Below are 26,780 nucleotides of genomic sequence, written 5' to 3'. Positions count from 1 at the left end.
ACTAAAAAGAGAAATTAAATATGAGAGAGTAATTAAAGCATTACAACTTGGGGTCAGGCTGGACTTTGCTAACTACTGCAAAACTTGTTACATCTGTGCTAAGAGAGGTATTAACCAGTTTTGTCAGCCACTCAGGAATGTGGAGAGCATTTCAGCATGACTTTAGAACAGAAGAGCTACCGTCCTGTAATGGCTGAAATGGGCATTTCATCCCTGTAATGCACACATTGCTTGTTCCTCCTGACAGGACTGCGATGGTCCACAGAGGGAGCAAGGCTCTGCCCCCATCTCTTCTGATTATGTTACTGGTTCTCACTTGGACCACGTCTTGCACCCAGTATGGAAGTTATGTCTTGCAGATGGGGAGTTGGAAGTGTACAATCTTCCCTTTTCCCAATAGTCAGATACAGTGAAATGATGTATTCATTGATATATTGATAGAATAATGAGCTATTTTCCCATACCATGATTTATTCTGCTTAACTATAGTACAGAGTGAGCTATCCATGGGAACTTGTGCAGGTAATGGACATATTTATACTGATCTCATAAAGTTGTCCAAGAGCGAGAGCCAGTAATTCCTACAGGAGTCTTACGACAGTGACAGCCTCGTTACCAAGAGCATCTTCTTTTGGATCCTGTTCTTCTGGCTTTTCATTGCTGCCCATATATCTCAGAATTAGTTCTAGATTTTCAGCCCTATGATACGATATCACAGATTAAAAGTGAACAAAGTGGGTAAAGTTTTTTAAAGTAATAAGGGAAACAACAGGAAGCACAGTTTTGCTCAGCTGTAAGCCACATGTCCTTGCCATGGTAGCTCACAGCCTTCACATTTCTGTGGTATATATATCACTTGTAAGATCCTCAGGGCAGGAACTTCTCACTTACTCTTTCCTAGCAAAGCTCCAGGCACATGTGTGATTCTCCATAAAAAGCAGCAGTGCTTACAAGTGAGGTGATCGTTTTCTTGGAAGGTCCAAGTGCAGAAAACTTCCAGACTCAACTCTTTCTAATGCCCTGCTCATTAGTCCTCAGGTCACCTAAGAACCATTGGCAGAAGGCAGAATTTAAAGCAGGCTAAAGCTGGTCTGATCCCTCCAGCAGATCCACCTGGTGATGAGCCAGCTGAAGTGGGGAAATTACAAAGCTGATTTAATGCCACCTTCCTTCCACACTGCACCTGCACTCACATGAAGTGACTCTTCTGTTGACAGTTAAATGGTTTTATCATCTTTTATCATTGTCCTGTAGCAATCAGGGGCATCGTGTCATCTCAGCATCATTTTCTTCTTGATGCAGTAAAAGGTACCTGTGTTTTGCATCTGAGTCTAGTGCTACCTATGCAGATTTGACCATATGGATTCTGTTCATTCCAAACCTCCACAGGTCCTACTGAGAGCTTTTTACTTAGTGAAAATGTAGCACTAATTTTATCTTCTTTTGCAGCCTGATTAATAGGTGCTTTTGTCAAAGTTATGAATTCTGTTTGTTACCTTCATTAACAGGCTAGGTGCACAGTAATGTACTGTTCCTCAGTCAGCTCAGAGGGAAATCAAACCCAAAGTGTCAGATTTTGCCATATATTTTCCCTGAGAAACCCACCAATTTTAATGGGGTTAAAGCCCATAGTACTGCATTTTTGCCTGTAGAGGAGATATTTATCTCCTACTACTATTCATGATTATTTCAACATGTGAGAAAGAGATATGGCTAGCCTGAAATTCCTGTCGTGTTATAGTAGGCAGCTGTAACTTGAGTACACTTGCCACAGTGGAGGAATCTACAGTTTCCAAGAATGGAAAGAAAATGACTAGATTTGACAAATGAAAGTCCTTCATAAATAAGATAAGGTAGCACAGCAATGATATCCTCTGGGCTTTACATGATGTTTAATTACTGGACAGCTGGAGGGATTAATGCTTGTGCATTATGCCCTGGCTCTCAGAAATTAAACATGTACAGCTGCCACTTTATCACTGCTTAAAGTATTAGAGCTCCTTCGAAAGCAGTAGTAATTGCAGAAAAATCCCCATTGTTATTTAGGAAAAATCTCAGCCCATAATCATATTTGTCCAGAGTTCCTTCAGAATAAAACAGCAAGAAAAATGAGATTGGTAGTTACCCTTAATTGCACTCTTACAGGAAAAATTAAGGTAATTGCATTTTTTAATATATTGAATGCTTGTTGTAATTAAATGTAAAATACTTGAGGAACTTAGGTTAGAGGTAAAATAGTCATTGCATAAGTCAAGAACTAAACCCTAAATCCGTGGCCTAAGCTGCCCCAGGGCTCTTACCTGCAGAAGCTTAGGGCAAAATGGGATTGTTTTCCCTACTGCTGTTTCTTGAGCTTAGGTTTAAAAAACAACAGATACATGCAACATTCTGCAAATGGAGTTTCCCAGTACTGAGTGCTGCCTCACTCGCCACAGCAGGCTTTGATGATGGCCTCTGCACATTTACTGTGTGCTGATCTCTCAGTTACAGATAAATTGTCCATGTTTACACATACACAAAAGCTTTGTCCTGCTACTTTTTCTGTCCTTTAACTGGAAAAGTTGTCTCTGATTCTTCTTTCCAGTCTCACATGTCGTACTGTCAGAGAAGCAAAAACTGGCTTGTAGTTATTTTTATTATCTGGGCACTCTATCTTTCAACAGTTACAAGCTCTTGGAGTTAAAATAGCCAAGAAATTGCATCTCTTATTGCCAAATATGATTCTATTTCATGTCCCTGAAGTGCTTTCTTCATAAGAATGGAGCTATAATTCTGAGCCTATTCATCTAAAAAGCGAGAATCTGTTTAGTTTTATTAAGGGAAATCTCCTGTAGCTGTCAGTGCCAACGATCGTGTTACAATGGCAGATACGTGGGTGGGAGTTCCATCCTTCAGTGGCCACGGGTACATATGCGTTATGCTAATTAACGAGTGCTTAACAGTTATGCTTCCTGAGCATATGATCTGAAGACTGAATCAGAATCAGTTAGCTTGAACTCAGTGCAGTCCTACGCAGGAGAGGACCATATAATGTTTGATACAAAACCAAAAAAAAAGCTGCTTTATGAGTCATGTTTAATGGATAAAACAACATCTGAAAGTTGTCTTAGTGGCTGAAATTTTCATACAGAGGAAGATACAATGATTGGATTAACTTTGCTTATATGTTGCAAAGAAATTTATTTGATAAAATATAACTGGGAAGGTTTAGCTCACAATAAAATACACTTCAATACACTTTCTTTCAAAAAGTTTAAAGTAGTTGCTCATGTTGTAAAACTGATTCTTCATCTCAGCCCAAGTCCAGCAAAGTGCTGCCTTTTATTTGAAAGCCATAGAAACTGAAGGGCAAATCCTAATGTCATAGAAATCGTACTACTATTGAAGTGAGTGCAGTTAGCACACGACCCTTACACTTCTAATTGCAGTGAGTGTCACTTAGTGCTTAAAATTTCCATTTGTGTAGAAAGTCTAAGACATCTTTTCTAAAAATGGCTGCCATTCTTTTGTAGAATTGTGGGTACATTACGTGGGTACATTGTTTACATCACATAATAGGTGTGCCCCCTAATATTACATAAGTGAAAACAATTAGGATCTGGTTGTTTCCCGAAAAGTCTGTCGATCTCATCTCTTCCCAAAACCACCACAGTGGTCTTGTCTTTGTAGACTTGATAAATGAGTATGTGCTTATATTCATAACCTTGAATTTGGCTATACGGAATCCTACCAATTGTCTCATTGTATCCTTGATGCTTCTTTTTTAAGGTGCTTTTCCTTTCAGATCAGTTGCCTTGCACACTGTTTTATTTCAAAAGCATCTTTTTAATTGTTACTGCACCTACATTCAAACTCATTTTGAATCTCTGTTCCTGGAGAAATGTGAGAGCTGAGTAAACTGAAGGGGTGAGATGTGACAACTCTCAGTGTTTCCTTGTTTTGTCTGTTCTCCAGAATAGTTAACACTGTAGTGTTCTAAATGCAATGAATATTTAAGTCTAATAGTGAAGCAAACTGCAATGAGAAGAAATATCTCCTCACACAGAGAATTCATATCGAGCAAAGTGAATTAGTGGATATGGAGATTTTATGGTGACCTCGTTGCTAACAACGTGAGCAGTGCTTTGTCCCTTGTTACTCAGCTGAGTTAAAACCTGTGAGCCCTCGGTTGCTGTAGCTTCCAGATTATCATGCTGAGGCCAGGCTTTCTCTCTGCCTTACCTGTTTTGCCCATTGATTCAGAAATATACCCTTAGGGTGGCCAATGTGGCTTTTCCTTGGTCTGTTTTTCACAGACAGGTCTGTGCAGTGATTCCATCAACGAAAAATTCTACCTAAAAATTCAGATTTTTCTTTTTCTCTGCAAGTGCTTTTGAGTTTTCATGATGTGAGAGTAGATACACAAGCATTAGCAGTGCATGTAGCTTTGTGGCGTTAGTTGCTGCTCCCTCATCCCTTACCTGCATTCAATAAAGATAAGTATTGTAGATTGTTACAAACCTCCAGGATTCCCTTCTTAGTTACAGCACTGTAAAAGACTTAATTGAATCTGGTTGAACTGGTGCCATCCTTGTGCTTGGGAATGTGTGGGTAAGGAGGAAGTGGCAGGCCAGTGATACAGCTGTGGACCAACACGCATGGGTTTGAATTCCTTGCCTTTCCCAGTCAGAAGAAAAAAAGAAGCTTGCAAATTTTTTGTGAATAAAACAAATTGTGCCATTGCTTGCCAGTGTGACTAAAGTGTAGCTTTTAAGATTCTGATGAAGTGTCTCTCCTGAGCTGGACATAAGAAACCAGAAACTGGCAGGTATGTAATAGGGCATTTTGTGTGTCTGTATTAACAAATGAGCAGAGGGTGGAAGTCTGCCCAATGGATGGAAGGTAACATCGATGGTGTAGGCTTTTCCTGGCAAAGTGTCTGCGATTTAAACTCTGCAATGGCAAAATTAACTCCTGGTCATGCAGAAAGGTCTGTGCAGGCAATCCTCATAACCACAGGGAATCCTGCTGAATCCAAGAGGTCTGCGTATGCAGTAATGTGGGTTTTGTGTGTACTGTCACAGGATCTGAACAGGCCCTGATCAGTAATGTTCTGTTCTGGTTGCTGAAAGAACATTTATCTATTCCTTAGAATTACGGAGTTTGTGTGATAATATTAGAGCAGCTGTTAGTTTCACAGATATTATCAGCTGTTTCTGAGGGATTTGCCAAATTGCTGTAATTTGTAAAATTTCCATTTTAATAAGCAAGTCATGTTTCGGGGAAGAGAAAGCGTGTCCCATACATATTCCAATTTTCAAAGTCGATAAAGAAACCCACGAAATATATCCCTGCGTATTTTTTTCCATTTAGATTTTGGCTAGTACCAAATATCTCCAATCTGATTCAGCTGATTATATTCCAATCAGAATGTAAAAGAGTAGTGATAGGTCTTTATCCCCATGAGATCCCCTGGGGTGTCGTGGATTTTACGAAAAAACTGCACAGTATCAACCTTGGGCATTCTGACCATCCTCTTTTTTTTTTTTTTTCTCACAAGTTGCTTTATTTAAACCCTCTACACTGCACTCACTTGTTCTTATTTTGAGATTGTTTTCAGTCATTTAACCAGAAAAACTTGTGATAAACTGCCTAACACTTTCCTATTATGAAATAAAATTGAGGAGACTGCAAGTATGAGTTAGCAACCTTATTGCACGTAAGATTAACAATAGGGAAGAAATTCATTGTGTATACTTTTGTATGTAAGCTGCTTCTCTCCATAAATTGTGGTGTCATAATTAATTCTATTTTCAGAAAATTAAACCACTTTGAATGAATATATGATTCTCAGGAAATATATTCTAAATCAGTAAATAGATTTTTGAACCAACTAGTATTTATCAGCAGGGGCTTTGGCATCTGGCTGCTACATTATAATTAACTAATAGTATGCAAATACTGCTTCAGAGAATGGGAAAATAACTCATTTGTGTTTGAGGGGAGCAGTGTGGCAAAGGCAGCGCACGCATGTAAATATTAATTTGCAAGCATGCATGAAATGGCTAGCTACATTAGTGGTTTGAACAATATCAGGAATTACTATTCCTTCTGCAGTCTTCGTCTATATGGGCTTTTTGGTATCAATCACCATAGCAACAACGACCGTTAGTAGTGAGACTGCAATTCGGCTGCATTATTCCCTCTGTGGGAGGCCTGTCATTTTTTCAGAGAAATGCACCTCAAGGTCATCTTCATGTACCTCCATAGCTTTTGCTGACCTTCCTGGAGGGCAGCTTTCTGTGCAAAACTTGTCCTTCCAGGCATGAATCCATGCTTTAAAGACTGGCATGTGATGCGAGATCTGTATGAAATATTCAGATATTTGGTAAGCACGCCAATTGTCTGCAGACAAAACAAATAATTTAGATATAATTAAGCCTGAAAATAAATACTAGTTAAATAAAACTAACATGATGACAGCATTGATAGATGGCCCGGGAGTTCCAGCTTAGTTTAGCCTGTCTGGACTCTGACCTCCTTTTCCATGGTCCAGCTCAGAGATTAATTTATGTGGGCTGTGGTAGCTGGGTTTGCACTTCACGTGGAATACCTGGGCAGGTGGAGCTCAGGCGTTACACTTGTGCAGCTATGTGGAGCTCAGATCCTAAACCTTACAGCTTAGAAGAGTTTCTGAAGTCCACCAGCCTCTCCTGCCAGTGTTAAAGCGGTGACAAATCAACAGCAGAGCTCTCCCACCCCAATGCAAATGTTAGCATGCGCAAATCATCCGTTATCAGATTTAATCAAACAGGAAATTTTGAGTCACACTTTTTTTAAATTGCTTTGGGGAGGGTGTCAGAAAAATGCAGTATAATAATTCATTGTATTTTCTTGTCTTCAGCATCAGTAATTGCTGTTATCCACTTTACCACAAATTTTACCAAATAATTATCTTTCTTTAAGCCATTCATGTAATATCAAGTGGAACTGACTTCTTTGGAGGAGAGAGATGAATTAAATATCTGAATTTCTGCTGAAGAACTAGAAAATCTTTAATTAAAGATTAGCAGTGGCAGCAGTTATAATCCATTGTACATAATTCCCAGCTTTTATTAACGATCAATATCCTGTTTATTTAATATTTTGTGTTTTATCCAGATTTGAGGGTCTGTGCTTGGTAGAGATGTGCATTGTAAAAACATTGTTATGTACAAATATGTATTTTTTGAAATTACAGTTCTCGGAGTGCTCTGTATCTTTAGAGCATTCTACTTTTCTCTATAAGAACTTTAAAAGCATGTGGCAGAATTATCTTAATTTCTTGGTGCAGCGCCTGAGCTAAGATTGTCCCTGCTGCACCAGAATACTCACTAAAGCCTCTGGTTAAATCCTGACTCCAGGCAAAAGAGAACCAGCCGGTACTGAATCACTAACTTCACAACTGCAATCTCTCTTCTCCCTGCCCGCTTGCCCCCCACCCCCCCATCCTTTTTTAACTTCCTCTATCCAAAAACTGCGTCTGCTCTACCCTCAAAAGATGTGACAGAACTGCTGCTGGAGGCTGTGAGGCAAAAGCTGTGACAGCTGGGCTGTTTGTATTGGTATATAGTACAAGGCAGAGATTATTGCAAAACACCTCTGATATATATTGTCTATAGGCCAAAGCTTATGTACTATTATAATTTAGATGTGGTATTTTGCTTCCTTAAAACTGTGAAAAACCTTAACAGATTGCAATATTCTACAAGTAAACTGCTTTTGTAATTATGCTTGTTTACTGCTTTGTAGCCTGTTGGTTAAACACTTCTTCAAAAACATTTACAAAATTTCTACTGGGATCACTTCATATTTGAAGTAGGTTTTGAACCTTAGAGTATGACATTTATTAATTTCTTTGGCACTAAGGAAAGCAAGCTAATATTTGTTTCCTTTGTTTTGCATGAATAAGCTTACCATAGGACAGGTAGCAAAATCAGAGGATGCAAATAAATTGCTCAAGTCAAAGGAAAAATAGCTCAGTGATCATTTAATTACTATTTGCACATTTTCTACTGAAATGCTCTGGAGGCAGTGAAATGCTGTAGTGATGGGACTACCTAGGTACCCTGACAGATTTATGAAAGGAGGTGTGAAGTAAACTGTCCCTGGGACTTTACTTCCCCATCCTCATCTCTCCAGGTGCTATGTAAGATAATTTGTAGTGCTGCTTTTTATTGGGTTCTTCAAACCAGCACCAAACCATGCAGCAGGGACCCCAAAGAGCATGAGCATGCTGGCTCTTGCATAGGTACAGAGGGATTTTAAGCAGCTTTTCTCTTCTGTTGCCTGTCTGTGCCAGAGCAAGTCCCTGAGTGGCTGGAAGCTGCAGACTTTGCTTTATCCTGGCATGCCCTGTGGATTTTATCTGTCAGAGAGGATAAGGGAAGGGTGAGAGGAATTGGGACGTTATCTGCCTTCCTGAGGCCAGCAGGAGACCCAGCTGCAGATGTGGATGGAGGTCTCTGCTGGAGGCATGTGTGGCCTAGAAGGAGCTATCCCATTTGAGCTGGTCTGAAGATGGTCATTAGGTCTGTAAGTGAAGAAGAGGGCATTTTTATTTCTTGAGTTTACCAGGAGATGCCTAGAGCAGCCTTCTGTAGTGAGGGACCATGTGCTCCCATTTGGCACTGCCACTGGCTGCTAGCGCCCACGCAGCAGTGGTCCCTGTGAGAGCTGTGGTGGCTGTCGAGTGGCCTCCTCGTCATGGCACGGTGGTAGCAGCCCGTCGGTCTTACGGGTTGTCCCAGCAGTGTATCACTGCTGTAATTGAAGGCAGGAAAATACACAGCACAAAGAGCTACTCTTCTGTCTCCTAGGCCTGGTCCCAGTGCAGGTGATGCCCTGGTAGTGCTGGTGCCACTGCGCCTGGCTTTAGCTCTGCGAGTGGGTTGCAGAGATTGAACCTCATCTAAGGACTGCAGCAGTGGGAAGGGGGAATTCGCAACAGCCAGACTGCTGTGCTTGTTCAGTGGAGAGAGAACTTGTAGTCTCTAGTGCTGTCATCACACTAAATTTAATTTTAAAAAAGGAATAAAATAATCATGACCGTGCGATCTTTCTAGCTCGTAATTCACAAGCTTCACTAAGAAAGTCCTCATGAGAGGTTACAAAAGCTGAACTGCTTCTGTTTTCTTCTGGCTGCTTTTATCAGTAATTTTATATCTGTACTGGGATTTGTGCAAACTTCCATTGTCTGTATCCCACACATATGTTTATCGGTTGCTAATTTGCTAATGCAGCAAATTTCTGAAGGGAAATGTGTACAGACAGAAGGAGGGGTGGAGGTGGGACCAGGAAAACAACAAGGGAAGAAAGATGGGCTCATTACAGTTGGGGGAAAGGAAATGAATGCGCATTTGGAATGTGCAAATCATTACCACCTAGCCCAAAAATTAGGGATCAAAGGGCTATGCAAAATTTTGCTCACTGATCTGCTTCTGAGACTCATCAAAATAATGCTGGAAAAGCAATTTATTCTTCTCAGCCTTGATCTGTTACAGAAACTGTACATAGGCCTAGAAATACTCCTGTTTCTCACTTCCTTTGTTAAATAGATTGGTAACATTATAACTGTTACCTTAAATTTTCACTTGGCAGTTCCATATTATGCATCATCTGAAGAGAGTTAGGTTATAGAGCTGTGTACTGATCAGTGGCGTTAACAGGTTATTTTATTTCTAGTTATGGGATAAGGATAGAAAAGTATGCTCAAATGAAGAAAAAGCATATTTTGGGTGAAAAGTGGAGCATTTTAATGGTCTCAATTCTGCCATGCAGAATAGTTTTTTTAGATGCTTCTGCACTAGACTCTGTCATATTTCAGGTACTTATGAGAGGGATTCATCTCCTAATGTTAGTTGTGTGATCTCAGTTCCCTCTGTTTGGAGAAGAGAAATATTGGCCCCTCTAAGGGACAGTTCTTATCCCAAGGTAGGTGGCAGGAGTTGCCTGTTGAGGGCATCTCTCTATATCCAAAATACTCTACCGAGTACAGAAGGAGCCTGGGCAACCCACCTGGACCAGATGATATTTTGGTGTCTAACACTAGGTGCTCGTTTGGTGACCACACTGTTGCATTTAATTACTGATGTCAAGCTGGGCACACAGCAGTGTGCAGCTGAGATTCTCTTTAACATTTATCCCTGTTGGAGAGATCTTGGGTCGCAGCCAGTGCATGGTGGTATTGCACCAAGGAAAGCTAATTTCTGCTAATTAGTCAAATTGCTACTGTGGTAGACACAGTAACATCTGGAAAACCTGGGAATAAATGGGACAGAACACAGGGCAGGAGGGGAGAAGTATATATAGTGTCATGCTCTGATGTAAAACTACAGACTGCTTAGGTTAACAGATAGAACCCAGCAAATTTTGAAGCTAGAATGTAAATAAGTATCTATGTACAAGTAACTCAGTAAATTAATGAGTTAAGTGAACATGTTTTTAATTGCTACATAGACTTTCATTCCCAGGTATAAAATGGACATGATATTTCAGTAGGATTCCACTGAGTTCCTTTTGTTGGCTGAAAGCTGGGCTATGATTCTGCTGCTTTCCGGACACACTTGCCATTGCAGCAATCGGTACCATCTGAACTGTGTGGTTTATCACAGGGGCTCTGCAGATATGATAGTAAATAGTTCTGTTTCTGAAGACAAAAAGATTCCCAAGTGCAATGTTAAAAAAAGCAGAAGTTTATTGTAATGTATTTGTATATGTTTATTGTAATTGTCATTTATCAAAGCCATAACTTTCCTGTAGATCACTGGAACTGCAGAAACAGAATTCCTTTTAAGTAACTACCTAAAAGTACTTATGGAGAATTTTTTCCAGGGGTTTTCATTCCCCCGCACCTTGATGAAATAAAGTGACTGAAGTGCACATTGTTGGAGTACCTGAAAGTTTAATTTGAGCAGGTTTCTCTGGTTCAGCTGTCCATTAGGCTTGCAGGGGAGAGTACTCCACTCAGCTTTGCATCTGACAAACGTCTCATTTGTATGTTAATGTTCGAGTTGTGGTTTCCAGGGAAGGCATTCAGTGTGTTATAAAGGGCCTTACTGGCAGATTGCAGCTAAACTGATGCTCCGCTCACTAAATATTTACCCTACACATCCCACTTAATATGTCCAAAACCAGGCACACTGTGAAATCCTGAAACCTGATTCTGTGCTTGTGAAAGTCAGGAAGCTGGTAATGTCAGCACGGAGCAAAGCGAAGCGCTGTGTGAGTCCACCAGTGGGTGCCAGCACACCTCCAGCCCACTCTGCAATCTCCCCGCTCTCTGTGCTGTCACCCCACACAGCGGGGCTTGCCTGGCTGCTCCAGCCTCAACACCAAGGCAGTGCTGCAGCTGGCCCCCCATTCTTCTGCCTGCAGTTCTCGCAGCCCTGCTGCCCCTTCTTCTTCAGGGCTGCCCATGGTCCAGAGGGGTAGCTGAGAAGACTCAACAGTTCTCTCCTCCACTGTGCCATAGGATGCAGTCTATGGCACAGCTGGGGAGATGACCACTGTATCTTCACCTGCTCCTTGCCATGTAGTTTACCAGTGGGGAAAAATGTTTTGTTTAGGACAGCGAAGGTAATGCTTTTGGTGCCGTTGCCACCCTGTCTCGGACATTCCCAGCGTGCTAAAGCTGACAGAGTAGTCAGGGATAGTTTAGAGACCTCACAGTTCATCTGTTTGTTTTTATTCCCAAGCCTGTTCTCCCAATGAGTTCCAGTGCAGTAACAAGTCATGCATCTCCATTATCTTCGTGTGTGACGGTGACAATGACTGCGGGGATGGCAGTGATGAAAAAAAATGCTCCCCTCTGACCTGCAACCCCAATGAGTTCCAGTGCAACAACAGTGTTTGCATCCCAGAGCTGTGGGTCTGCGATAACCAGCCGGACTGCGAGGATCAGTCGGACGAGTCTGTAGAGAAGTGTGGCTACAATGCCAAGGCCCTCAACACCTGTGCGGCTCATGAGTTCCAGTGCAGCAATGGTGAATGCATCCACCTGAACTGGAAGTGCGATGGCGATGAAGACTGCAAGGACAAGTCTGATGAGCAGGACTGCCGTGAGTGTCTGCAGGGGTAGGGCAGGGCTGAGGGCTCTCCTTTGTGGGGGAAAGGGGCCAGGAGGCTGCTGTGGGTTGTGTTTTACAGCAAGTTTTTGATGTCAATACAGTAACTGTGTGCCTGACAAGGAGCGTTTATGTCCCAGATGGCATGGCCCCAGCAGGGTCAGGTATATTCCAGACTCAGAATCACAGAATCACTAGGTTGGAAAGGACCTTCAAGATCATCAAGTCCAACCATTAATCCAGCGCCACCATGTCCCCTAAACCATGTCCTGAAGCGCCACATCCACACGTTTTTTGAACACTTCCAGAGATGGCGACTCCACCACCTCCCTGGGCAGCCTGTTCCAATGCCTGACCACTCTCTCAGTGAAGAAATTTTTCCTAATATCCAATCTAAACCTCCCCTGGCGCAACTTGAGGCCATTTCCTCTCATCCTATCACTAGTTACTTGGGAGAAGAGACCAACACCCTCGTCGCCACAACCCCCTTTCAGGTAGTTGTAGAGAGCGATAAGGTCTCCCCTCAGCCTCCTCTTCTCCAGACTAAACAACCCCAGTTCCCTCAGCCGCTCCTCATAAGACTTGTGCTCCAGACCCCTCACCAGCTTCGTTGCCCTTCTCTGGACACGCTCCAGCACCTCAACATCCTTCTTGTAGTGAGGGGCCCAAAACTGAACACAGGATTCAAGGTGCGGCCTCACTAGTGCCAAGTACAGGGGCACAATCACTTCCCTACTCCTGCTGGCCCCACTGTTTCTGATACAGGCCAGGACGCTGTTGGCCTTCTTGGCCACCTGGGCACGCTGCTGGCTCATATTCAGCCGGCTGTCAACCAGCACTCCCAGGTCCCATTCCGCCGGGCTGCTCTCCAGCTACTCCTCCCCAAGCCTGTAGCGTTGCATGGGGTTGTTGTGACCCAAGTGCAGGACCCGGCACTTGGCCTTATTAAACCTCATACAGTTGGCCTCTGCCCATCGATCCAGCCTGTGCAGATCCCTCTGCAGAGCCCTCCTACCCTCCAGCAGATCAACACTCCCACTCAGCTTGGTGTCATCTGCAGACTTACTGAGGGAGCACTCGATTCCCTCATCCAGATCATCAATAAAGATATTGAACAAGACCGGCCCCAGAACCGAGCTCTGGAAAACACCGCTTGTGACTCCTTCTATGCTTTTTCCTTGAGGATTCAGAGAAGGGGTGCAAGAGCTGTTGGATGGTACTGTGCCTCAGAGGTGATATGTTTCACTAGAAAGACAGGGAATGGAAAATGGAAAAAATGTTCAAAGCCCTCAGGCTGTGTGGTGTGGTCACAGCCGGGAGGTTAGAAGCCACAATGCTAAAGGGAATATATGATCAGCAGGGAAAAAAATAATTAATTATCTGCCTCTGAAGTTAGAGTATACTGAACAAGGCAGTCAAGAGCAGCACCTCTGAACAATCTACTTTGAAATGCACTTTGAGTTTGGCTTGTTAAAGGTACAGAGCTAATAAATAATGGATTTCTCTTCAGCTGGCTGTATGCATTTAACATGGTGTTGTTGGTGTGCGTGGTATTTTGAATGTTTCATCCATTTTTAGTCACTAAACTGTTCAAGCTGGTCAGTTACCCAGGGAGGGAGGGAGGGAGACAAGAAAATAAGAGCAAAATGTTTTACTAAAATATTCATAATCACAAGATTGAAATAAAATATTTACATAGCTGTATATATTTAGCAGCTCTGACATTGGGCCACCTCTGGGGAGGAAGGCAGCAACCAGCTGCAGAAACTGGACATTGTTACTAAGGTATATAAGAAAATTTATCTCTTTTGCCAGCACCATCTTTTCATACCCAAGACAACACTGAGTCCAGGCTGGTGACCTCAGAGCAGCTGTATGGCAGAGCCCTTGAAGGAGAGGGGGATCAAACTATCTCCCAGGCAGAGAGAGACAGATGCAAATTCAGTGGCTTCTTTAGTAAGAGGAGAAGGATGTAGTAAGTCTGGGACACGGTTACACTGCAGGAGGGCAGAGGGATGAGCCACAGATAACCCTGAGCTTTTGTGCCTTGAAAAGAGCCAAGGACTCTCCTAAAAGAAGAGAGGTGAGACCAAAGTAGAAGAAGCCAAATATGTTTCATTAGGAACAGAGCAGCTTTGACTGCTCGGTACAAGGATACCGTTGCTGTCAACCTCCTTCTGAGCAGGGATGGATTACGTAGGATGTCTTTTCCTTAATCTCCAAGAAGGTGATACAGGAGCTGAGAGAGATCTTGGGCAGCAGATGCCCAGGCATACTTCCAGGGCCTGAAGTATCACAGGGACAGTGGAGTCAGGAGACAAAGCTGGTTCCTGACATCCATTTCAGTATGAAGTGACTGTAAGAAAGCCAGGCAGGAGCATGTCCAGTAGAGATGTGTACCACTAGCTGGGACAGCCTGTGGTGTTTGGTGCCTGTTTTCATTCTGAGACCTCCTGCAGAAAATCCTGTACTTGCATCCCCTCTGAATCAGGAGGCAGTAGCTAGGCCTGCGTTACAAACACAGGTGAAGACGTGGTGTCTGGTGCAGGGGACTCCCAGCGGAACTGATGTCTGTCTCACAGGTTGCATTCCCTGCAGTGACAGCAACCTGGCAGAACGTCTGAGTTTAGACAACTCGGGAGAGGGAAAGGTGGACTCCCTTCTACATCCAAGTGGTGAAAGAGGGGAGCAGCTTACAGGTGGCATTTTCTGATGAAACGTCTCTAAAATTTCAAGCCCTGTTGTTCAACTTGACAGGCATTTTTTTAAGTCTTACAAGTCCCATTTACTTTGACACTGCTGGGTGAGAGGAGTAGGACTGTGCCCATGTACCTTGGTGAGGCAGAGGGAGCACTCTGTTTCCTGGCTTCTTTCCTTGATCTGACAAACACCAGTAATATCCAGCTCAGCTCAGACTGCTGAGATGTGAGGCCCAAAAGGAACGCAGCTCTGACAGCATCCCTCAGCTACAGAGCAGCTTCACCAAATAGCACCTCCAGATACTCTTAAGGCAACCTCCCTAGGGCAGAGGACACAGCTGGACACCACTGCAGCACAGCACAGTGCTGACAACCAGTGGAGGAAGGAGGAAATGTGGCAGAATTGACTTGAGACAATTAAATCCCTGACTAGCAGAGATTCAGTGCCCGAGGTTTTTTTCCAGTGAGTCTCAGTACAGCATAATGTGCAGCTTATCTACCCAGGAGAAATGAGCATATGAGCTGCTTCTGCTGCTCTCAGTTCTGTGGACCAGGAAACAGTGCAATTCAAAGCCCCATGTTTTAGCTACTGCAGTGTCCCTCTGTATGGTGTGCCTGGTTCTGCCCTTTACACCCGTGCAAACTAGGAATCACCGCGGTGCCACAGAGGTGCATAAGCCTTTTGCTTACTGCATACTGCAGGGAGGGGAATTCCGAAGGTAGTAGCCAGGAGAGGACTTGCAGCACTGAGTGCTCGTGTAGCTGATGGGTCAACTGGGTCAGTGTCAAAACTAATGTTGTTTCCCCATCCTAAATGCAGCTGTTGCTTGGGTGCACAGGCCTGCAGTAAGAAAATGACATTTGAGAGCTCTGGAAACACTGCATCACTGTTCATATGTTGGACTGAAGAGTTTAGGGATTGACCTTTATTTTTTTTTCTTCTCCAGAAATTTGCTTTTTGGGATGAGTATCGCATGGCACTCGGGGAGTTACAGGTGTGTGACTGCTCCATCCCCTTAGCAACAGGAATGGCACAAGCGCCACTAGGTTTGACTCGATTAAAACTGCAGATACCAGCACTACATCTTCTCTTGCAAAGGGGAATCATATGGGCTTTGCATTGTATAAGGGAAGGATGGGAGCTAATGCTTTAAAAAAATGTCATGAGGCCATCACCAGTCATTTGTCATAATCATTTTGGGGGGATACATGAGTAGAGCAAAAATGAAGGGTGACAATTGGAGAACAAGTTTTGGCAGCGAGTCAGCAAGTAAATGGGAAGGGAATGAGTCATTTGAGGAAAGCTGTGTGAGAACATTGAGTTGTTGGGTTTTTTTCCCTAGCATATGTATTCAAATATGTATATATATTTATAAAATGAACATTAGGTTAGGTTTATTAGTCTCCAAATCTGGAATGGTTATATTTTAAAATGTCCTTTGCAATTCACATTAGGGCATCCAAGAGGGAGAATAAATAATACTTAAAACTGACAGCTAGAAAACAGATCCCTTGAAACCTGACCTCACACTTTTGTGCCTCAGTCTCCCCATCTATAAAATGGGATTGATGCATTTTGCAAATGCTGGAGTTTTCTTGAGATTAAGTTAATTTGGGGAAGAAAAAAAACAAAACACAGAAGACAGAAGAAACACAGGCTCAGACTTGGAATCTGGAATTAATCTGCTGAATTTGAGCAATACAGCTTTGCGCCCAGTATTTGCAAATGGGAAATGTGTCTGAGTGTGCCTGTTAATTTAGCAGGGTCTGCCCTTTACACCCGTCCAAAGTAGGAATCACCATGGTGCCACAGAGGTGCATAAGCCTTTTGCTTACTGCATACTGCAGGGAGGGGAATTCCAAAGGTAGTAGCCAGGAGAGGACTTGCAGCACTGAGTGCTTGTGTAGCTGATGGGTTGACTGGGTCAGTGTCAAAACTGACAAACTTTGGCAAACTATTTCATATTTGATTTGCAGAGCAGAGGAGATGGCTATAAAACTGCTGAGATTTCGTGGTTTTAAACCCCCCAAAATAGCGCAGCAATTTTCTTAACATCTTGTGCAGATAAACAGCACAGCTCTTCCCTCTCCTTGGGATATTGCCCTGCTTTGGGAATGGCCCTGATGGTGACCTGCTATCAACGCTGTGCTGCCGGTGGTGCTGAGATGAGATTGTGTCCCAGCTTCAGGATAACAAAGTTCCTGACCCTCTCCCCTCAAACTTATGCTCTCCAGGCCAGGTGTAAATGTAGCATTCTCTCTCCTTCTACTGAAAAATACACCAGAAGAAATACGCTGTATATTCATTTTAATAACTGTGATCAGTAAGAGTTGTTACTGTATCTCCTCTTTCTGGATGTCCATTAAGAGGCTGAGGGGCTATTCCTCAAAGTCTGAACTTCCACAGTGCTGCTGGAGGGAGAAGTGACCCAGGAAACCAAGCCAGGTCTCCAAACTTCTGTCTCTTCTTCTTGAAGCAAAAGCTTTGTGCAATGATGTTGTACAGTCCCACACCCACTGTGTTTTGCAGTCCTTGTAGCAACCAAGCTGGGAGCTGTGCTGTCATTTTTCTCTCAGTCTTGTGGTGCTTTTGCGACATTGTCTTTGCAGTTCCTGCAAAATTCTCCTTCATTTTAATTTGTTTTAGGGTTAGAAACCTTTCTATTCTTAGCGTCTAGCTATAACTGCTTTATAGAAGAGCTTTGAAGGTTACAGTTGAGGACAATTAGTAGGTTTTATAGCAGCTACCTTCCAGATCTGTAGCTGTTGTCATGCAGATGTACTTGAAATGGAGACCTGTTCCTACTGCAGGAAAGGCAAGACCCCTATGGGCTTTAATAACATGTAGCACTTTTGTGCAGGGCTAATATTTATAGTTAGAAACAGAGGACCATCCTTTCCTGTCTCCACATGTAGGAGTTGCTACAGAAAAGGTGAAGTAAACTGTTTTTCATGTTGGGGGTGAAGACAAGAAGTAACTGTGGCAGGGAATTTTCGGCTAGACAGTAGGAAAAGCTTTGCAATGGCCATAGTTTAGCTTGGAAGAGGTTGGGATTGCCTAAGGGGAAGGTGGTCTCTCTATCATCAGGACTTTCTCCAGGCCGGTGGTGGTACATGGCAGGATGGTTCAAGCAGAAGTGCCTCTGCGGCCCTGCAGGAGCTCTCAGTGCCACTTCCAGATCTGTGGTCTGTGATTGTCCCAGACCACAGCTTCGTTTCCTCCTCTCTTCCATTTTTCTCCATTTAGAGCAGTAGTTCCCACATGCTTAGTTTGGAGCTACTGTCCCAGATGTCTCACTGAGGTTTCCGATTGCTGTGCCTGGGTTTATTAGCTGAAATGTGGCAACACAGCTGGTCCCATAACTATGCTTACTGCTTGGGATTTTTTTCTCACTTTGCAGCTTTTTATGAATCTAGTGCATATGGCTTTCCTCTCCAAGGAGCAGTGCTATTTCCAAACTTTTCTCATGTGACTACTGCGTATTTCTAAAGGCCAGATTTCTCCCTTCCCCCACCAGCTCTGCAGTTGCGGCTTTTCCTGTCCCTTGTGCCCTTCGCCAGCTGAAGATGCACTAGAGCTAAGTCCAGTGAACAAGTTGTGAATCTGGATCCTGCATCCTGTGGGATGCAATCACCAGTAATGCTGAGCCTTTGTGCAACAAATACTTGATGGTATCGATGCTAGCTCACTTCATTTCTATGGCTCTTCCTGGGTTATGTGAGTAGTAATTTTTGTATTAGAACCAGTTTGTCAAATTGTCAAGGAAGGTCTGCCACGTAGCTCTCGCCTCCCATGTAGTAACATCAGTGCTGACCTCCTCTAGCTATTCAGAGGCAGTGATTTTCTGTCATATGATACCAGGATGCAATCAGCAAGATGGAGAGGCTAGAATCAAGAGCTCTCAAGGGTGCGCTGCCTTAGTAAGACTTTAAGAAAACATCGTAAGACGGTTGCCTCAGTAGTAAGCTGCATAACATGTCCCAGGAATGAGGAGCGTGTTTTGCCAGTGAAATACAGGCTGCAGCCCTTCACTGGCTAGTGAGTGCCTGTACCCTTTGTCAGCGCAAGCCTGGTCCCAGGTAGGTAGGTCTCTCACTTAGTGTAACCTTGGGAAGGGAAATGTGACTGCTTTTAGTATGGTCGGTGCAGTTGTCTGTTTTATTTTTTCCCCAGCTTTGCTGTTCAAGCCTGACCTGGGCAAGTGAGCTTCAGGCTTGAAACCTGGCCTGACACTGTGGAGATGTTTTTGGCCTGTAACCCCAAGAAACACCAAGCTGCAATACAGTGGAGCTCTTCTGCCTTCCAGTGGTCTGTTAGCTCATGGGCATTTAGTAACCCGAATGATCATGTCTCCGTTGCTAGCTTCGTCCTCAGTGTGACCACATTGGCTTTGGCAGAGAGAGTCAATACATGTCTCTTGCCCATACCCTTAGCCTGTACATGTTTTGAAATATATCTTAAGTATATTTTTTTGCTGAAGGGTAGAGCTGAGGAGCAGTTGCCTGTGCCTACCCAGTGCCACTCTGCACTCCTAGTTGGAAAGCAGCCTGGCCTCTCACATAGACCAAAGACCCCACTGCTGATAGTTTTGCTGTGTGCTTGCTTTCTTGTGTCTCACCAGAGAAGTTTCACTGCGTGCACTGATTCTGTTTTGACAAGATCTGCTCATACAAGCTTTGGGGCTCTTTTCCCAAGGACATAAAGGGTGATCTGGGATGGCAAAGGGGCACAGGAGAACAGTGGCTGAGGCAGCTGCTGTCTCTGTTGCTTTGGTGGAAGCAGACAATGCTCTGACATTGGCTGACAGAGGGTGCAAAACTCCAGCGGTGTCTGAGGTATATGGCTAAAAGGTACCACAGAAAAGGATTCAAATCCTCTGTGGGTAATGCTTGGATGTGTTGTCTTAAAAGCTCTGGTGACCTGCCAGCCAGATGAATTCCAGTGTGGCGATGGGACCTGTATCCATGGAGCAAAGCAGTGTGACAAGGTGCATGACTGTCCTGACAACAGCGATGAGGCAGGCTGTGTCCAAGGTAGGTACAGACAGCTCCACACTCCTTGTGGGCCCTGGCAGGCTGCTTCCTGAAGAGAGTTTTAAGCCGTTCTGGCAGTGGGGTTGCTTGGGAGAGATGATTGTGCTGACCAGGCAGACTGCATGACTTTAAAAGTTCCTTGCATGATACTCAGGCTTAATGTTCATTTGCTTAATCCCATCCGTTTCTGCTAATGACACCCTCTTGAAGCTTTATGTCGGGCTTTTTGTTGTCATGAGCCTCATCTAACTTAGTTGCTTTCCTCTCTTGCCCGACATGACAGAGTCAGCATGTGAAAGTCCCAGCAAGTTTCAGTGTAAAAGTGGAGAGTGCATTGACGGAGGCAAAGTGTGCGATTCACATAGAGACTGCAGGGACTGGTCTGACGAGCCTCTGAAAGAATGTGGTACAGTACTTGCCTTCTACGTGTTGCTCCTGTTGTAACTGCTTCCCCTCTCCTCCATCTGGTGCTCACAGCTTTGAGTGTAACCACATGTAGCTGCTAATGCTATTTCTCACTCAGCTCCTCTTTCCTTCCCTGTATTCTCTCATCACCCTTCATATGAATATAATTAGTAGCCTAGTCCGATCATCTTTAAGTTTGAACTGTGCCCTTCTCAGCTCAGCTTTTATTCTTGGAGGGATGTATGAACTGAGCACAGGACTAGGAACCAGGAATTACCCCTCTCCCCAGATACTAGTGTTCTCCATAGCACAGAGCAGTTTATTTAGCCTCATTGTCTAAATTATCTTTGAATTGTAAGATGGTGATAACATCATAAAAATTTAGCATTAGGAACATGCTTTGAAGGTGAATGCACACAGAATGACAGCAATCACTGAGACATGACTTGAGCCATTTCTGGCTTTTACATGTTGTTGCTGCTTCCAGAGGTTGCTCTCTGCAGTGTCCTGCCAGCTCTGGGCTAGAGAGAACGCGCAAGACACAAGAAGTGGGGATTTGCATCAGGGCTATCAGACTCAGCAGAACAGAAAGCCCAGGCCAGAGGGCTGTGCTGCTCTCCCTATGGCAGCCCCTCTCTCACCTTTCCCACCAGGTACCAGCCTCAGTCTGGAGCATTACTCAAACACATTTGGGTTTTTTCCCCAGTGCGGAAATGTCTCACTTTCCAGGACATCATGGAGCGCCTGCCTCTTACGTAACTCACATTCAGGAACAATTGTCATTCTCTTTGTATCAGACAAGTGCGTGTGCATGCCTAGTGAGGATCCTGTTACCTTGTGCTTTCCGTATACCCTTGCTTTCTTCCACACTAATCCACATCTCCCTGTATTTCTGAGTGAGTGTTGCAACTTGTTTGCCTGTGGGGGTCTTCCAACAAAGCTGTCAGCCCAGTTTGTCTCAGGAGACTGGGCAGTGGCACAGCACAGCTGGGCTTGGTGCTCAACCTTACAGTGGTGCCAGTGGCTGACTTGGTGCAGTCCCAGGCTGGCAGTGAAGAGTCTTTTAAGTTAGGAAGCTGAGCAGAGAGTAGCCCCCAAAGGCAACAGGTTTCTTTAAGAGTGCAGAATGATTTGGATTGCTATGAATGTAACGCCTACCCACAAGTAATCCTCGCAGAAGGCAGGAGGTACAGGTGCTCCTCATCTTGGTGTGTCTGTCTAGCTGTGTGCTAGACACTGCAGGTGCCCTCCAAGGTTCCCCCAAAAAGCATGGCAAAAGGCAGAACATCACTTGTCTTATTTTAGGCAGGCAGTGAATATACTGCTGAAGTTTGGGTAACAGGCAGCAGCTGCCCAGCAGAAAGAGAACAGGCTAACAGCTCTGCCCGGCTCCTCCTCAGCTCCTATTGAGAAGTGCTGCAAGTGAACCAGCACTTGATTTACAGTCTCTAAATCCATTCCGCAAAGCACCTCTGAACCAGGGGAATCATCTGAGGAAGGATTTGCTTGTTAGTTGAAACAGCCTTTGTAGTATTTTGCAGAGAGCAGTTGTGCGTATTTATGACCCAATTTGCTAGACACCTATGCAAGTGTAGGAATAGGTGATATCCATTAATAAACATCATTGAACAGTGAGATCACACAATGTGACTCTGCGGACACCTTCTTGGAGCCTAGTGAACATGCTCTATTAAAAATGTATTGTGTGTGTCTTTGATAGGAAGATGAAAGCATCCCAGACCTGAGATGGCGTTCCTTCTGGTGTGATACTTTCCTAGTCTTACTGACTTAATTGGCTTGTGGTTGTTTTCATTTTCTTCCAAGAGCTCTGGTTTAATGGCTTTGCTGTACTGCTCACCTGCAGTGTGCAAGGAAGCAAGAAGTAAAAGATAAATGAAAAATTTGCCTTTAAATTGCATTACAGATTGAAGCAAATCATTTTTGCTTCTTCTAGTGAGCCCACTATACCTGAAATCCCACAGCTGCTGTTCAGCAGTCTTACTTAGGGAGAGGACTTTCTCTTCACCTTGTGTAAGTTAATTACAACAGCAAGGCTATTTCTGACAGAAAACCAGCTTTCCTCAACCTCTCATTCAGTTCTAGTTACAAGGATCCATTTAGTCTGTTTTTCATTTCAGCACTTGAAAGCAGGATCAGAGAGGTGGCCTTGGATTAGACAGGGACCCAGGAGAGGATGGGGGCTGTTGCTTCATAAATTGCACACTTGGGCTGATGCAGGCTGCCAGCAGAGACTGTTGTGTGGGAGGTGTTTGTGGGAGGACTGTATCTTGGTGCTAATGGAGTATCTCTGACAGACTGTACTTTGGTGTGTTCTGGAATTTTCACATAGATCATTCTTTGGAGCTAGATGGGAAAATAGTACAGTATTTCAAAATAGCTGACCCCTGGGAGATGAGACTCTCCCAGCATGAATTACTAAAACTCAGAGAGACTGTTCAGAAAAGTCAACATGAACCAGTGCATGGGGAAGAAGGAAACTCCTGGAGAGAGCCCTTAGGTCCCTTGGAAGTTCCTCACATCTGGCAGAACATGCTCAAAGCAGCAGCTCTCTGATGGGATGAGATGCAGAGATTCACATATGCTGTATCGCCAGGGCTCCCTATTCATTCGCCACTAGCTTTCAGTCCAAGTGATCCTATGTTGGTTTGGAATAATAAAGAGCAAGGTGATACGGTGGTGACTTCCTATCTGTGAAGTCACTCATATGATCTATTGGGCCAGCTCCTGGCTACCAAAAGCTGCTAGATATGGGAAATTTCTGAGGACCTTAACCTCTCTTAATTTCATTCAATCTTACAACTAAAAGCCCTCCTTTATCATAGATAATCTGTATATCCCTTCCAGGTATTAATGAATGCTCTATGAACAACGGTGGTTGCTCACACATATGCAAAGACTTGAAGATTGGTTATGAATGTGAATGCCCGCCTGGATACAAGCTTCTGGATAAAAAAACGTGTGGAGGTAATTTACATGCAAACAGCAGTCCCTTGTGTTTCACCATACAGAGATGCGATTATATTCACTTCAGCATTGCTCTATCACAGATGGTTTGATTTCAAGTTATTGATGGGTTTCAAACACTCCTTTCAGACATAGATGAATGTGAGAATCCAGACGCTTGTAGCCAGATCTGCATTAATTACAAGGGGGACTACAAATGTGAGTGCTACGAGGGATATGAGATGGACACCCTGTCCAAGAACTGCAAAGCTGTAGGTAAGACAATCCCACAGGCACTTAAACTTTGCTTGATCAACATCACAACTCCGATAAGAAAACATGCTTGCAGGGCTGAGGCTAGGGGAACAGAAACAAAAGGGAACTAGCAAAGCAAGCAAGCAAAGACATTTCATTTCAAGCAGCACGGAACTGCTGCAGTGATAGCAGATGCATCTCTAGGCAAGAACTACCAATCATGCAGATCAGAATATTTTAACAATGTACAGAGCAAGCTTACAGTCACTAGTTGGCTGTTTGAAGTTGAAACTAGAAAAGAAAGTCTCTTGACAGGTGTTATTAAAAACAGTGCAGCAAAAACATTTAGTGGTAGTAGTATTAAAAGGAAGAAAACATCCCAATTAAAGCATGGTTGGTTAGCCACCTCTCCACCTTCCCAGCCTCTTACACAAATACCAACATGAACACCGGTAGTTTGCTTAACCTTATTGCAAAAATGAATGTCAGAGGGAATAGAAAGCTGAATGGTGCAAAACTGAGCATTGGCCATGCTGAGGGTTTCTTTAATGGAAAGAGGGGGAAGGGTGAGTTACCTGCAATACAGAATTGCTTCTCTAGTGTTACCCTGCCACATCTATATGACCTCTTTTTTTCCCAAGTTCTATATGGTATGTACAGTGTCCAGCTGTCCTCATAAAGTCTGTTAGTCTCACATCTGCAGTGAGTTAGGACTGACCCAAATTCTGGGACACTGTATGGCATCTAACCAACACTTGTTGGTTAGAAAATTCTGTTGTGCCCGAGAGCCTGTGCTGGGAACCCTGCTGCACCACATATTCCAGAGCTAGAACCTTGTCCCAGCTCTTCCCTTTTAGTTTCATATTCCTCAGTCCCCTTTTGTCTTTCCCAGTGGAAAGGCACTCTTCGCTAGGGTATTCTGCTGGCCACTATTGGAGACAAACCAGTCTAACCCACTAAAGCTTGTCCTGAGCCTCCCATCCTGTCCCTACCTCACATAGGGAGGCGCACAAAGAGCAAACTAAAGCTTCAGCTCTTTGACTCGCAGCTTATTTTAGTGACACTTAAGAACACAGAGACTCACGCGCTCTGCTACTTGCAGAAGGCAAGGATGTGCCCCTCTTGACCTGAGCCTAGAGACATAGATGTCTGCCTCCCACGGTAGGAAACTGGCCTCCATGGGGCCCACTGTGAATAACCGTGGAGGCTAAGGGTGCTGGCTGTGGTCTTCTAGGCAAAATAATTATTGGTTTTCTACGTGTCCTGCTGTCCTGTAAGCTTTATGCTCCATGAGAGGCTCTGGCCTGGGCTGGCCTGAGATCACGACTGCGGTAGCAGTATCACCAGCACCCAGGCTGCAGGCTCTGGCCCCACAGAAAAAGACATGTGAACTGCCTGAGCCCAAGTGCTCAGGTGGATTCTGTGAGTTCTGCATGTACCTGACAGTCTAAAATTTTTCCCTGGCAACCAGTTCTGGCTTTGCTGAATTCAATGTGGCTCTAACATGCCTCAAGTATGGCTGCCTCCTTTCCCTCCAGACAGTCCAGAGGGCTGTTTCTTCCTTGTCCTGGCCACGAGTCACCAAAATCTGGCCCATGTATTTTATATCTAAATTGTGTAATTGAAGGTGAGGATATTCCCCAGAGTTTTGGTTGTGGCTTAGCAGAATGGGCAGACCAAGAGCCAGTGTGCATCTAGTGATCACAGAGGTGCTGCGGTCTGTGTCCACGTGTGATAGCTCTGCCTCTGGAAGCCACTTACACTTGCTGCTGGTGAGGTAGTGTAAAGCTTCCTTACAGAGCAGAACTATCACTAATAGTTCTGTTGTTCTTTGAGAAATGACAGCTGAATCCAGCCCTTCGATCAGCTGCTAAAATGACAAATGTGCTTATTTTCTGTGGTAGGCAAGAGTCCGTACCTGATCTTCACCAATCGGCATGAGGTCCGTAAGATAGACCTGGTGAAAAGGGACTATTCTCGCATCATTCCAATGCTGAAGAATGTTGTGGCCCTGGATGTGGAGGTGTCAACAAACAGAATATATTGGTGTGATTTGTTCTACCGAAAAATCTACAGGTAAGGGGCAAGAGAGGATGCGTGTTTTGGTATCTTTCCAAAGCTATGGTTTAATCTTTACCGCTTAAGGACAATCTGCAGAGAACAATGCAGGGTACAGTGAACCTGAGGGCTTTTCTTCCCTTACTGGATTACCTGTTGTCCTGGTTTCAGCCCACGACACCTGTTGTGGCCCAGACTTTGTAAGCTTTTTTAGGAAATGGTAAAGAAATGAGGGGCTTGTGCACTTACCTGGTTTGATCAGTAATAGATCCTGCTGCAGTTGTGCAATTACACATAGACTCTTGTTTACTAAAACATAATATTGCTAAGCAATGCTGTGCAAGACAGCTGTGTGCTTGCTGTACGTGAACCCACAAAGGACTTGGCATCTGAAAGCACAAAAGAGGCAAACGGTGTGAGCCAGGAGGTAACAACACAGATACTATCTGCCTACTGTAGTCTCTGGTAGACTGGATTTAAATTCACAGCACTTGACCACAGTACACATTCTGTAATTCTCATTCTCCCTCCTCCTTCAGCTGTTTTTGTGGCATCCATCACAGTATTATGTACCAGGGTCTGTGAGTGCACCTAGTCAAAACTGTTATTTAATTTATGTGCTGAAAATCCCCCATGTATATTCTGATTTGCATAGCTATTGCACCCTTTTGCAGCCTCTACAGTGATTTGTTCTGGGTTTTAGCTAATGATCAGGCAAAGGCTGATTGGTTTCAGTGTGTGGGAGCCAAGCCAGGGTTTCTGCAGGCTGTGGTAGCTCCCCTGCCATTGGCAGGGAAATCTGCCCAGGCTGTGCTGAGTATTAAGCACTGAAGTAGGTAGGCGGGTACCCTGAGCGGGCCTGTGGGGCTCTGAAAATGGGGAGATGGTTCAGAAGAAAGCTGCCTGCTTTCACTGTGTCTGATTCTGTAGGCACAAGCAGGGGTGGGTAAGGGCTTCATGTTCATACACAACAAATTATACAAGACACACTGCTCCTTCTGCAGCGCTCTGATGGTGAATGCCCTGGGGCACTGGGCACCACTGAACAGTGTTCATACCCTGAATATGGCTATACCAAGCCTTTTTCTTTTTCGAAACAGCAGAATTTTTCTTTTTCTTACTCCTACTTGCATTAGCTTTGTTGTAAGTCCCACCTTTTCTGCAGAGCAAGGTGTGCAGTTACAACTTCTTAACAATTAATGTTCCTGTTTAAGATACTGCTGCTACCACTAATATCAAACAGTTCTGAACAAAAGCCACCACGTCCTTCCAGCAGAGAATA

The 26,780-nt window shown here is 44.1% G+C and overlaps 1 protein-coding gene across 1 annotated transcript in view; it reads left to right on the top strand.

Annotated features, from left to right (window-relative positions):
* LRP8 (LDL receptor related protein 8) overlaps positions 1-26,780 on the top strand; it is a gene marked incomplete at its 3' end in the record, with an annotated part of 193,161 nt that overhangs the window by 154,752 nt on the left and 11,629 nt on the right. The window contains exons 5-10 of the mRNA XM_082002685.1: positions 11,715-12,077; positions 19,694-19,816; positions 20,100-20,222; positions 23,087-23,206; positions 23,336-23,461; positions 25,345-25,516. Of these exons, the coding sequence (XP_081858811.1) occupies positions 11,715-12,077; positions 19,694-19,816; positions 20,100-20,222; positions 23,087-23,206; positions 23,336-23,461; positions 25,345-25,516 (1,027 nt within the window). The remainder of the gene's footprint in view (positions 1-11,714; positions 12,078-19,693; positions 19,817-20,099; positions 20,223-23,086; positions 23,207-23,335; positions 23,462-25,344; positions 25,517-26,780) is intronic.

The sequence above is a fragment of the Phaethon aethereus genome (assembly GCF_964289735.1).
Source record: "Phaethon aethereus genome assembly, chromosome: 8".
Classification (NCBI taxonomy): Eukaryota; Metazoa; Chordata; class Aves; order Phaethontiformes; family Phaethontidae; genus Phaethon; species Phaethon aethereus.
The sequence above is the reverse complement of the archived record's forward strand: the minus strand, read 5'-3'. Positions and strand labels throughout refer to the sequence as shown.